At 53.1% G+C, this 13,698-nt stretch overlaps 4 protein-coding genes across 4 annotated transcripts; all 4 read left to right on the top strand.

Annotated features, from left to right (window-relative positions):
- Nucleotides 1-109: 109 nt before the first annotated feature.
- Nucleotides 110-1,154, top strand: BD324DRAFT_576463 (cyclophilin A; the record flags this gene model as incomplete). The annotated part of the gene is made up of 10 exons (XM_022013189.1): nt 110-237; nt 342-372; nt 412-442; nt 550-579; nt 630-689; nt 740-801; nt 854-883; nt 933-960; nt 1,011-1,044; nt 1,100-1,154. The coding sequence occupies 10 exons, from the start codon at nt 110-112 to the stop codon at nt 1,152-1,154; spliced, it is 489 nt and encodes a 162-aa protein (XP_021873467.1).
- A 402-nt stretch (nt 1,155-1,556) lies between these two features.
- On the top strand, nt 1,557-3,040 carry BD324DRAFT_640889 (P-loop containing nucleoside triphosphate hydrolase protein; the record flags this gene model as incomplete). The annotated part of the gene is made up of 2 exons (XM_022017382.1): nt 1,557-2,402; nt 2,444-3,040. The coding sequence occupies 2 exons, from the start codon at nt 1,557-1,559 to the stop codon at nt 3,038-3,040; spliced, it is 1,443 nt and encodes a 480-aa protein (XP_021873466.1).
- Nucleotides 3,041-3,840: 800 nt separating this feature from the next.
- Nucleotides 3,841-5,921, top strand: BD324DRAFT_575830 (hypothetical protein; the record flags this gene model as incomplete). Its single annotated transcript, XM_022013148.1, has 2 exons — nt 3,841-5,463; nt 5,505-5,921. 2 exons carry the CDS (start codon nt 3,841-3,843, stop codon nt 5,919-5,921), a joined length of 2,040 nt encoding a protein of 679 aa, XP_021873465.1.
- A 207-nt stretch (nt 5,922-6,128) lies between these two features.
- Nucleotides 6,129-13,687, top strand: BD324DRAFT_648312 (cell morphogenesis N-terminal-domain-containing protein; the record flags this gene model as incomplete). Its single annotated transcript, XM_022017821.1, has 6 exons — nt 6,129-6,159; nt 6,204-7,924; nt 7,958-10,291; nt 10,328-10,461; nt 10,498-13,201; nt 13,238-13,687. 6 exons carry the CDS (start codon nt 6,129-6,131, stop codon nt 13,685-13,687), a joined length of 7,374 nt encoding a protein of 2,457 aa, XP_021873464.1.
- Between the last annotated feature and the right edge of the window lie 11 nt (nt 13,688-13,698).

Raw genomic sequence — 13,698 nt, 5'->3', positions numbered from 1 at the left:
TATCTTTGAATTGCCGTGGTGCGATTCTTCCGTGACGCTCCACGAGTTCTCCAAGCCGTCTTCACCTCTTTCCATGTCATTCATCAGACGATTTGTGAGCACTGCAAAGATGTCCAACTGCTACTTCGACATTGCCATCAACAACCAGCCTGCGGGCAGGATCGTCTTCGAGCTCTTCGACCAGACCGTCCCCAAGACCGCAGACAACTTCCGAGCCTTGTGCACTGGAGAGAAGGGGTAAGTGGCACCGGTGGTGTTACCTCGAACCGCGTCGTCTTGGAATTCACACGGTCTCGTCCTTGAAATCATCCCGGATAAGCTCTAGCTTACGCCCTTGATAGCTTCGGCTATGCTGGCTCAGGATTCCACCGAGTAAGCGCTCAGAATGACTCTGTAGTTGACAGTACCTAGGTCATCCCCAACTTCATGCTCCAAGGAGGAGGTATGTCCGAACCTGCAACGTTGGAGATGCTTCGGAGCGATCTCATCTCAGAGTCATCCTCCTTGCATCTTCAACACCACTTTGAGTGGACACTGACGTCCTCACAGACTTCACCGCACACAATGGAACCGGTGGAAGTATGTTTCTTACTCTTTCTCTGCTTTTCCGAGGCTTACAGAGGCTGCAGAGTCCATCTACGGCAACAAATTCGCCGATGAGAACTTCAAGCTCAGACACACCGAGCCTGGTACGTGTAGACGGACCTGTGCTTTTTATACGCGCTGACCAAGCTTTTAGGTCTCCTGTCTATGGCCAATGCCGGACCCAACACCAACGGTTCGCAATTCTTCATCACCACCGTGCGCGAATCCTTCTACACCTTGTGCTTGCGCTGATCCCTCCTCTACTCAGGTCGTGACCTCCTGGTTGGACGGAAAGCACGTTAGTACACCCTGTACCATGAGTTGTCCTGGCGCTGATTTGAATGCAGGTCGTCTTCGGCAAGGTCGTCGACGGAAGTAAGTTGCGCCCAGTTCGATGAGGAATCATCATAGCTAAGCCACATCAGTGCCCTTGGTCAAGAAGATTGAGAGTTACGGAAGGTGAGTTCACGAGATTTGATGGGTTCTCCGGTTCATGCTGACAACCACTCAATAGTGACTCTGGCAAGCCCAAGGCCAAGATTACCATCACCGCCTCCGGCACCGTCTAGACACGTGTCATCTGTCACCTTTTTACGCAGAGGATGCAGCTGACTGGCGGAACCCAAAAATGAAATTGAGAAATGTGTTTTACATACGTACTGGCTTTGGCGCGTTGTTCGCGAGAGGTATTCGAGTGGAGATGCATTGAGTGCAGTACGTGACGAAGCGATCGAACCCATGCCCCTCCTTGACGCAGTGAAATGATCGACGTGAGCAGTGTGGCGGCATTTCGTTGTTCCGACGTGGTAAACTTACGTAAGTTGACCGGAATCAAAATTTTGCGCGAGCCGAGGTTCACCGAGCAATTTTTTGTGTGATGCGCTGTCTCTTTTGCATCCAGAACTGAGATCGACATGGCTGCGACCTCTACGGCGTCCAAGGACGCTAGCTCGTCCAAGCAGACGCTCGATATGGCACCCACTGATCAATTCTCATCGCTCTCCCTGTCTCCAGCCACATCTTCCGCTATCGAAAGGATGGGGTTTCAGAACATGACAACCGTTCAAGCTAGAACCATTCCGCCATTACTCGCTGGCAAGGATGTCCTCGGTGCTGCCAAGACAGGCAGTGGAAAGACGATGGCGTTTCTGGTGCCCGCTGTGGAACTGCTGAACACTCTACGGTTCAAGCCGCTCAATGGGACTGGGGTGGTCATCATTTCGCCAACGAGAGAGCTAGCATTGCAGATCTTCGGCGTGGCGAAAGAGCTCATGCAAGGACATTCTCAGACATTCGCGGTGATCATGGGAGGAGCAAACCGTAAGGCTGAAGCGGAGAAGCTGGCCAAGGGCGTCAATTTGCTCGTCGCGACGCCAGGAAGACTGCTTGATCACTTGCAGAACACGAAGGGGTTCCGCTTCTCTAATCTGAAAAATCTGGTCATTGATGAAGCGGACACTCTCCTTTCCATCGGTTTCGAAGAGGAGCTCCAGGCGATCTTGAAGATCCTTCCGAAGGAACGACAGACCTCACTGTTCAGTGCCACATTGTCGACATCTGTCAATAGCCTTGCCAAACTCTCGCTCCGTCCGAACCCCTTATATATCAACGTGGACGAGGACAAGGTCGAAGCGGTGCCAGAGACATTGCAACAAGGATACATCGTCGTTCCTGAGGATCTTCGCTTCATGCTCTTATACACATATCTCAAGCGAAACAGCAAGAAGAAGATCATCGTGTTCTTCAGCAGCTGCAATGCAGTCAATTACTATTCCGAGCTGCTAAATTACCTGGATGTCCCTGTACTGAGTATACACGTGAGTCTGAACGGCAAGATTACTCAGCTGATATTTATTAGGGAAAGATGAAGCAGGCTTCACGGTCTAACACATTCTTCGAATTCTCCAACGCTCAACATGGTACCCTGCTGGCCACCGACGTGGCTGCTCGAGGTCTTGACATTCCCTCTGTCCATACTTCCATTTCCTTTGATTGTCCCGCCGACCCCAAAGACTATATCCACCGAGTTGGACGAACAGCTAGAGCTGGAAAGATTGGAAAATCTCTCTTATTCCTCCTCCCATCTGAACTTGGATTCCTTCGATTCTTGAAGATCGCCAAGGTCCCATTGAACGAATATCAGTGTCCGCCCCTGAAAATCGCCAATGTCCAAACTCAGTTGGAGAATCTCATCTCCAAGAACCATTATCTCAACCAATCGGCCCGCGAGGCGTTCCGATCCTATCTCCAGGCGTACGCTTCTCACTCGCTCAAGTCGGTGTTTGACATCAACAAGTTGGATCTGGCCAAGGTCGCTAAGAGCTTTGGATTTGCGTCTCCTCCCAAGGTGAACATATCTGCGAAACGTCCGGCCGCAGATGACGTCGACAGTGATGATGAAGCGGCGATCCGACAGAAGAAGCGGCACAACAGTAAGAAGAGGAGGCAGGTATGAGTAGTTCTGTAATGAAGGGCACCGCACATGTATGACCTAACCCCCGAGAAACATCTGCCACAAACAGCTTTTTCACTGAAAATGCCACGTCATCAGGAAATTCCAGCCAGTCTAAAATTTCGAGAATGCTTTTCCATCTCTGGTCGTCTTCCATCTCTATCTAATCTTACCATAATTACTCGTGAGTGCCCACCTCTACGACTCGCACCTCCCCCCACACCCCTCTCGGATGATCTTGTGGTCCTTTCAAACTAGAGTCTCTGAGCAGAAATTGCCATGAGGCGGAACACCCAACTCTGATTCGCTCATCTGCACTGCGACCTTCAGCTCAACTCAGGAAGCTGACCAACTTGCAGCTGGGCCAATTTGGACCAGTCTCCCTCTCCCTGACTCTCTCTAATGCCTACATTCCTTTGTGAGTCTTATCTCTTGCTAGGTCTGTCCTCATTTTGCGGATGATACACTTGGAATTACCGACTGAGCGCTGCTCTACGGAGCAGAGAAATGCTGTCGAAACATGGCTGTTTTAAATATCTGAACCTGTCTCCTGTCTAATCAGTATGGCATGGACAGAGCTGACTCCGTCCAGAATCGTCTCGATCTGAGTCTGTGATCATGTGAGTGCTGTTTCCATCCTTCATCATTTCCAAATCGCCTATATGTGATGATCCAATCACGACGGTCTACTTAGACACGACTGCTGAAAACGTCCGACCCAATTTTACGGACACCCAATCTGAACCTACTCCCTGTTCTCGATAAATGTTGTACTTTTGACAGTCGCTGACAAAGACATCAGCATGGCGCCAAAGCAGCCTGTCGCTGGTCCATCAAGGATCAAGGCATCATCTTCTCAATCGCCTCCCCCTCCTCCTGCTGTTTCCGCTTTCAACGCCTCGGGCTCATTCTACGCCTGTGCTCAGCCTGTTCTCGGCTCCGCCGACAAGGTGTCTGTCTGGGACATCAACACGGACCGTGTCATTGCGGAATTAGAGCTCGACGCGTCAAAGGCCACGTCCTTGACCTGGTCTTCCGTCTCCGGCTCTGGACCGAGCAAGAAGAAGAGGAGAAAGTCCGAAACAACCAATGGCTCCGAGGAAGCCTTAATTATCAGCACTAGCTTGGGATCCGTCGTAGCGTTCTCTCCGAAACGAAGCGAACGTATACGGCAGATTGAAGTCGGTCAGGTCACGGCTGCCACGAGCTCGTCCCAAGGCAGCCTCTTCGCGACTGCCAAGGAGCTCGTATTCGTAGACATCAACTTTAACAACACATCGACCCGCTTCGAACATGGCTCGACAGCTCCCATCACAGCTCTTTCCATCCTCCCGACCTCCTCGCCAGAAAATCTGCATGTTCTTCTTGGCTCTACCTCATCCATCGTCTCCCTCCATCTCGACCTGTCCACCAGTAAAGTCACCCACACATCCCCACCATTACCCGTCTCCACAACTCATGTCACCGCCCTGTACCCGCTGCCGATATCCAAATCTGGTTGCTCGTTCCTCGTAGTCTCCCACGATGACAGGACAGTCTCTCAGTACACATTGCCCTCACCCTCTGCCCTCGCCAAACTCTCCTACCGATACGCCGCACCAACTCCTTCTCCGGTACATTCTTGCTCTCTTAACCCCTCGCATTTATCCGTACTGCATTATTCAGGCGAGATATCTCTCTTCCCACTTCCAACAGAACTCGATCTCGCTCGTCCGAAATCTGGCCAGTCAAGCACGATCAAAGTCGTCTATGGACAGGACAGCCGGCTTGCTACGCTCTGTGGCGCAGTATTTGTCGATGACGGTGCATTAGCTTGTGGTCGATCTCTTGGAGGCGGACGTGTCAAATGGGTCAGAGCAGCGTACGAGTCACCCGATGGAAGTATACAGTCCGAAACAGTTGTCAAGAGTGATGGTCAGGACCTCGTCTCTTCCGCCAATCAGAGCGATGTGCCAACTCAGCGGTTCGTGGCCCCGACACCCTTGGAAGTTCCGGCCGAGGACGATGGAGAACCTGCCGCTGCGCTGCCTGCCGATGTCGATATGGCCGACTTGACACTCGGTGAAAGATTACTCGCCATGCCGAATGGTGACGCGAATCCAGAATCAGCCCCTCCGACCACCGGTCCGACAAACGCAGCCTCACTCACTCGACTTTTGGTGCAGGCCCTGCATACATCAGATCCTGCCCTCCTGAACCTCGTCTTGACACATCGAGACCCCATCTTGATCCGCAACACCATTCGGAAAATGCCTCCTACCCTTGCTCTGCCGCTCTTAAAAGCCTGCATCGAGCGATTAGGTCAAGGCAAGGGTGCCCACAGCCGTGGCGGTGGTCGAGGTGCCGCTCAGAATGAACAGCAAGCGAGGGGTACCATTCAATGGGTCAAGGGCGTGCTGATCGAGCGGGGATCGCTATTGATGACTGTGAGTAGAGCAATTGCTGGAGTCCCTCTGACACTCGGCAGATGCCATCCCTGTCGATCAGTCTTGCACAATTGTCGAATCTTTTGCAGGAGAGAATGAAGCTGTATCAGCCACTGCAGTCGCTCTCTGGCCGCCTGGACCTAGCCTTGTCGCAGATTGAAATACGTCGTCTTGCCGAAGCTCAAGCTTCCCAAGCTCAAGGCAAGGGTGAAGGCTATCACTATATTGAGGGTCAGAGTGATTCAGATAGTGACGACGAAGTGAGAGTTGAAGTAGGCGATGGAGACGGAGAAGTGGAAGACGTTGACATGAGGGTGAATGGGGTGGACAGTGATGATGACGAAGAAGAGGAAGAGGAGGATGCGCTCGAGTCGGGCTCAGATGAGGACGACGATTTCGATATCGACGGCGATGACGGAGACGAGGACAGTGATGGGAGCGTCGAGTACGATGACTAGCAGCATGTATCCATCATTATTGTCACCATCATCATCATCATCATCATCATCGTCTTTGTTCAAGATTTCGGTTTTGAAATTTCAGCACGTCGCGCGTTCGCGTTTCGAAATGTTTCAGGATGAAATCCAATCCATCTTCCATCTCTTCGAACTCTCTGTACGACTTTGACATGATCTTATGACACAGCAGTGGGCTATATAGTGACGATGAGTGACGGGAATGAGATCCTTCTGCCCAGTAGGCGTATCCTCCGGTCTCCCGCTGATTCCGCCCTTCCGCAGCCTTTGACGACGACGAGAGCGTGCACAACTTTGGCCTTCCTTCCTTCTCCAACCCATCCTTCGGTGCTTCCTCAAGCACCACATCGCTCGATATCTATCCCACGTCAGAGTACCCGCGCAATGCCTCGGTCGAGAATCTGCCCCGACCCAGTCTTTCCACACCTGCCAGACCGACACTACAGAAGACCTCTGTAAGCTACTCGACAGGCTACTCCACCCCAGGCGACGAACGGCGACTCGGCAAGCTCTCCAATGGCTCCAATGCCTCATTGGCAACGCCTGGTACCTCTATAGGCTCTGCGCCTGGCTTCTTGCCGAATCGGAAAGGATCACTGGCATCCATCAAAAATGCGTTCAAACCGACGGGTCCAACCCACGTCCCTCCCGTCCCGAACCTCAATACGGCGTACCCAGCATTACGAAATCCATTCTCTCGGTTCGAACCACCTGCTTCTCCGTCGTATACCTCATCTCCGCGGCAACACAATGCGCTCAGAAAACAACCTACAGCTTCTGGTAAATCGACCGGAGGTCGATCAGCCAATTCTCAATCATCTTTGACCTATCGTCCATCTGAGGACAATGTCTCTCTGCCACCCGTGCCCTCGAGATCTACACCTTCAAGGCGGCAAGGCAGTGACACCAGTGCATATCGCTTTCTGCGTCAGGGAGGCAGCATCCGAGGACTGGAAGATGTAGATGAAGAGGGACCCAAATCAGCTGCGGATGAAGCTCTACAGACGATCTGGGCAGACTTTCGGTCCGCTGCAGACAGCAAGGTGGCTCGGATATGTGGGAGACCGCTCAATACCCAACCATCGCTCCCTGCGTATCTCGAGGTGGGCATGGATCCCCCCTTCGATGCCCTTCTCGTATCCTTTGGACATTTGGGTATACGCCATGCGAGACGTGTCTTTGACATTGTCAACGCTTGGTGCAAGCACCATTGCGAAGGCATCGGTGCCAACGAAGTTCGGAGCCATATGGACAGGTCAGCTGGTGCGTCAATGAGATTAGAGGAAGCGGCTGCCATCTTGAGCGATCGCAAGTCCTCGGCTTCAAAGTTTCTGCTCAATCGTGTGTTGCTCGAGCTCATCGCTGCTATACCTCGCGACATCTTGGCGGGCGAATTAGGCCTGGATCTCGAGCAAAATGCCTTCAATGCGTTCCGCTCGGAGAATCTTGAAGAGATGCAGCTCCCACACCGGCAGGCAGTCTCACAACTAGAAATGCGGGTCCTTGGCGCATTGTCCAACACCCGATTTCTCACCGTTAGTGATCGATTTTCCCGAGAGTTGGCGAAGCTTTCAACAAGCCAAGCAAGGGATTCCGATGCTCGCATGGAACATTTACTGCATGGTGTCCGGCAGCTCAAGCTCAAGGTCTATCCTGAAAGCGAATTGGAGAACTCGGCCGAATTTGTCCAAGAACTGGCGACCCTGTACATCAATGTGCAGAGAGAAGGTTTGAGGTTGGCCTATACCGAGACTTTTACACACTTACTCCATCCCGTCGCTGAGACCGCCACGGCGGAGGTCAACCATCCCTTGTGGTCTAAAGCTGTCGACTTGATCTTGTCAAGGTCGCAGACAATGGTCACTCGGCCCCGGAATTGGTCAATCGCCTTTCCTTTGGTTATAGTGGCATTGGCAGTTTCTCCCCGCGAGGTCTTCATGTCCAACTGGATATCGTGTTTGGAGGCAATTACGACCAGATTGAGAGTGAGTCTTAGAATGCTCTTCGCTGACCGGCAGGACCGGCCAACACGGCCCATCGCCATCAATGCTTTGCACCGCATGCTATGGGTTTACCTCAATAGATGCTCGGAGAGCTCAACTTCTATGAGGAAGAGATTAGATCCAATCATTCGACTCGTTTATTCGACCAACGGTGGCTTGCTTGGACCCGACTTGCCCGTCCACCCATTTGCTGCCATTCTGCACGCGATCATGGCGAGAGACCTCGAGTATGGTGAAGAATTTATATCTGAGTTCCTTCGCGGCGACGCCTTGGCTCAGATGGACAGGACAACATCCCTTGTTCGGGCCATTGGTCGCGTCCTCCAAGATCTGGTGGAAGATCGCCCAGCAGCATGGCCAAGTGCATCCGATTTCGAATCCTTTGACGAAGACGGAACTCTCGAAGGAGAACCGCTCTCTGATGATCTCTCGGCCAAACCTGAGATTACCTCATTTCTCATTCACGCCAAAACTGCGCTCACCGAGCTCTTACTGTCCTGTGATCGCTCCATCGGGTTCCTGTTGTTGTCCAACGACAACGTCTCGGTGGTCTCGCATTCATCGAGTGCGGCATTAGAGGGCTCGGAGCAGGTCACACGGAAGCACGGCGACATCTACGTGACCTTTTCGGGCCGTCACGTTCCAACCATGCGGCTCTGCGCGACCCTGCTCGACCTGATGCCGCGATGCCTTGACGCGACTAATTTTGGTCAAGTAGCTAATATCCTCTGCCGCTCATCCTTTTCAGCAGATCCGGTCATAGCAGCAGCTGCGGGGGGCGCCATACGACGATGCTCACAGGATTCACAGCACTGTCTCGCCTTGGCGACGACTTTTATGCAATTCGTCTTTGAGACTCGACACGTGTTTCGAGATACTTTCATGGGCGTCCGCTTGCTGGAAAGACAATTTGATCGGGTCACTGAGATTTGGCTGGATCTGCTACAGACTCTTGTCGGACACCAGCGCTTGGCATCGACAGACGAAGACGAAGGCGGACTCAAGCTAGCTGCTGGATTCATTCAAAGAATTGAAGGGTGCGGCTTATTCCTTCTCTGCTCGACCAGTCTTTCCCTGCGCCGCCTTGCCACTAGGATCCTGGCGGCTGCTCGTGATCTGGAACCTCAACGTCGTATGCCTTCAGCTCCGTTCCGATACTCTCGTATCAACATCGGCAAAGAGACCCTCACTCGAGTGGTACAGTTGTTCGAGATGACTCTCGATGAAGGAGAAATCAAGCGCATTCGATCTTCGCCGTGGCTCAACTCAACAGATCGGCATCGCTTAGACCTTTTGGCGGCTGAAAAGTCTAGGTTGTTGGCCAGGATCGCTGAAAGTGATAATAGCAAAGACGCAGCATTATGGCTGGGGATCTTCCCCTTGTTTGTGGGGAAACTTGTCGAGCAGATCCCCGACGTTGCACAATGCCTCCGTTCGGTCGTCATCACGATGGTGCTCCGCCTGCAGGGTCATATCGCCGTAACCGCCTCGAACGCGGCCAGTCGTGCCACGCCAGGAATGCGAACCCACCCTAGCTCAGGAAGGAATACAGTCGACATGGGCTCTTTAGCGGAGTATTGGAGAGCATACCTATCTGTCTTATGCGTCACCATGCCCGGTCAACTTCAGACGCCCGCCACTCCTCCTGTGCAGCGTACCAAAGACGTAATCATTCTTACGCCCGACACCATCAGCTCGCCGGCCTTGTTCCACTACTTGACTTGGGTCTTTGGATGGGAGGACCCCCGCTTCAAGGATGCAGCTGTATACGCTATTGGCGCAATCGGTCAGGCACTGCTGCGGCCTGTATCTGATATCATGCTGGGCGTCGTACGGCGGCTCGCCGACGGCTCAAAGATGGCAGCTTCAAGACGGTCGATGCCAAATGCTGCGCTATGGACAGCTTTGGCTCATGTCTTCCGGCTCATTTCTCCTCTTCTTTTAGAGTCGAGAGCATCTCAGTTGAACAATCTCTCTTCCATCATCAGCTTTGTCAAGATTACTCACTCGCTCTTATCCGAGCGAGGCATCAAGGACGACTTTGACCTGCAGTCACTCCGGAGGTCTTTCTGCATTGTCGTGGAGAATCTCACCAACGCCTTGGGCAAGCTTGACTCGTCTGAAAGATTCCTCGGCGAGGATATGCGTGGCGCCATCTTCAAGCTGTGTTTCGAGTGGTGTCACATCGGACGACGACCCGACGTGGCCAAAGCCCGCGAATCGCATATGCTACAGGCGGCCGCTGAGGGCTACAGGGGAGAGAGGGACAGGGCTCAATACCTGGACGACTTGCAGGCAAAGACCAAGCTCTTATCTGCAGCCGCCGCTGATGCCATGGCTGGGCTTTGCGTAAGTCGGACTCTCTTGGACTGCGCTAATGTTCAGCAAGGAAAGCTCATCTCGAACGAGACCACTCCGGCGGCGCAGATCTCGGAGCATGTCGTCGAGCCGTTGACAGTGCTGCGGTGGATTAGAGGCATGTTCTCTTCGCCCAATACGGCGCATCACGAGACTGCAAGGTAGATCCGCTCCAGTGCTGTAACTGACTTCGGCAGTAAAGCGTTGTTTGCCCTAATCAAGTACAATTGGCATTGCACCCGCCTTTTGGATGAAGTGCTACACCAGTCGTTTGGTGAGGGCGAGCAGTTCTCGCTCGACTCGTCCTTTTTCGGCGTTGTTGCGGACACATTGGCTGAGGGTCTGGTTCAACTACCGGTCCAGCAGACCGCGTGCTTGTGCCTATCGAAGCTGGGTCATCCAGTTGCCGATGTGCGCCAGCGAGCCTTCCAGCTGTGTCTGTCGTTGGTGTCTGAAGAGGACCGCAATGCGGACTGTTTAGAGCGACTGTATCCGTCGGTCGGGAGTCAAGCGACCGGCATCTACCTCGACGCTCAGAAGCAAATTGCGGCTTGCCTCGCACGGGTCTATGGCGATCGCGCTCTGGACTTTTTGACCGAATGCACCGCTCGTCTTGGTCAGCTGGAGGCCCCTCGACGGCAGGCAACGCTGTCAATTATACCTGCATGGCTGTCACACCTCGATTTGGCACCCGACACGTCAATGGTATCAGACGAAGATGCCAAAGTAGAACACGGCGCCTTATCCAATTTGATGTATCTCAGCGTGAGATTCGGGGATGACCATCTTGACGAGATCCGACGAATCTTCAAATCCTTCGCCGAGAGCCCCGATTCAGGTAACACACACGCCCTCACCAGATACCTCTTTGATCAAGGGAGTCGCCGCAAGTCGCTCGATTTCGTCTCGCATGCTCAGCGCGTCATGGCGTGCTTGGCTCAGAGCACAGCTGTTGAGACCATGTTCGACGACATTTTCAGTCTCGTCGAGCCGTCAGCCATGGCTGCACTGCCTGAAGCGAACCCTCCGCCAGAATCTGACTCATCGCTGGTCAACCTTGATTCATTGTTCACCTCGCATTCCAAATCCCAGGTCTTTTCGACCGGTCAGCTGGCCCTGCTTTTCATTGGGGAGCTCCTACCGCTGCGACTTGGTGAAGCCGAGCTCAGCAAGCGTATGTTGACCCTCCTGCATGTCGCATTAATTCACTGTGATCACCCCGGCTCGGCACTGAGGGATCAATGTCAGAGCATCTTCTTTCAAGTTCTCCGCGCCTGGACTTGCGACACTTCTTTGGTCCGGCCAGACGATTCTCGTTCCGCTTGGTCCATCGCTCAAGCCAAAGTGACTTCCTTGTCACGCGCACGAGGTAGCATCTTTTGGAAATCAGATGATGCTGGAGCAGTAGACAGTGCCTTTTCGGCACCAACCAAGATGTCCACCTTGATCCTCAAGGTTTTCGGTATCCTTCTACCTTTACAACCTCGACTCAGACAACAGTGGGGTGAGCTGGCTCTACTGTGGGCCACATCGTGTCCTATACGGCATCTTGCGTGTCGATCTTTCCAGGTGTACCGAGTTCTAGGACCGCGCGTCAACGCTCGGATGATCTCTGACACGCTGGCTCGGCTATCGAGCACTATCGCTTCGGCATCCCCTGAGATTCTATCATTCAACTTGGAAGTCTTACGCACGTTCACCGCTATTGTGCAGAATCTTTCAGCCTCGGAAGCGTCCAACCATCCACAGTTATTCTGGTGCACCATGGCATGTTTGACCACGCCGTTCGAGGACGAATTCACTGAAGTAATCGAACTGCTCTCGCATATTTTGGACAAATTCAATTTGTCGGACCCAGAGACGATATCTCAGCTCATGGCTAATCGGCCAGCCGAATGGGTCGGACCCGCACCTCACTTGCAGAGTCTACTTTTGGTCGGCCTGCGATCCTCCAAGACAGTGATGATGACATTTGATCTGATCCGGCGACTTGCTTCCTCTCCAAATGACGAGCTTGTCGATGCGTCGGACGATCGCCTCTTGAATGGTTTCGTGGCGGCTCTTCCGTGGATGCTACAGTCCACAGACATCGGGGAACCGAATGAAGAACTCGCAACAATGGCATTGGATCTTGCCGCCATTGCGGAGGCGCAAGGGCACCAGTCATTTGCCCGTCTCCTCACTTCCTTTGCTCACGTCCGTTTCCGATCTAAGGACGACTTTGTCAGCCAGGCATGTTCACTCTTACGTGACTTTTGTCGCGACAAGGCATTGGAAGTGGTTACCATTCTTCTCGGCTTCGTCCTCAACAGTCATGATTGGATGCGAGAGAAAGCGATCACAGTGCTCAAAATTCTTTTCCAGTACCCCGAAGCTCGAGCGTGTCTAGTCCATCACGGCGATGAGCTGCTCGCGCCCATCCTGCGATTGGTCGGTACGAATTACGCCACCTCGGCTTTGGACCTGTTAGACCTCCCCGTAATGCAATCCGACCAGACCAAGGGGAAAAGTATATTTGGTCATATCGAGTCCAGTGGATGGTGCATTCCAAGCGCCAAGGACTTGTCCATCGTGACCCGGGACAACGTCAGCGCTGTCTTCAAGACCTGCGCTAAAGAGACAAGGGCCGCATCAGCACATTACTCGGTGGTGCAGTTCAAAGACATGAAGCCGTTCGAGAACCCCAGCCAGGTGTCGCTGGATCTACCCTCGCCACAGGCGTCAACGGTCGGCGTCATGGAAAACGCGTCGTTGGGCGACCTGGTTGGCGCCTTACATAGTCTCAATCAATTTTTTGACGATGGACTGGAGGGTAGCCCGGAGCGTACGAAGACAAAGGGATATCATTACAAGCAGCCATCCGAGAGTCTGAGCGATCGAAGACTGAGGATCGTCATGGCGGTGAGTTGATCACCGCAATCTCTGCTGATCATACAGCGCGGGCGACACAATCAGTCCATCTCGAGCCCGATATCTGAGAAATCGCTGGATTCAACTCGGAAACATCAACATACCATCTCCGACTCTACAGCCTCTACCACATCCTCAGATCACAATTCGGACGATCTCACGCGTCGGCCATTGCAAACTTCCAGTGGTGTCAATGTCGATCGATTCCAAGCTCGAGCAGGGGTTCCCCGACCTCGCTTCCATGCACAGAACCCATCGTACTCATCGACCGATATGGACAGCTCTGTCGAATTCGACCGTATCGAGGCGAATCTCTGGGGTCTGGAGGATGATACGGCGAACGTATCTAGTGGTAGTCTACAAAGTCATTTCTATGCTCCTTCTGGAGGCAGTACGCCGAACGGACGACGGGCGGGATTCCTGGCCAGGAGTGAGGAAAGTAGCGGCGATATCACGCCGTCAATCGGTGACGATTAGGTGAAATGCAT

This window comes from Kockovaella imperatae (genome assembly GCF_002102565.1).
Source record: "Kockovaella imperatae strain NRRL Y-17943 chromosome Unknown BD324scaffold_2, whole genome shotgun sequence".
Lineage (NCBI taxonomy): Eukaryota > Fungi > Basidiomycota > Tremellomycetes > Tremellales > Cuniculitremaceae > Kockovaella > Kockovaella imperatae.
This window is presented reverse-complemented; position numbering and strand designations above follow the sequence as displayed.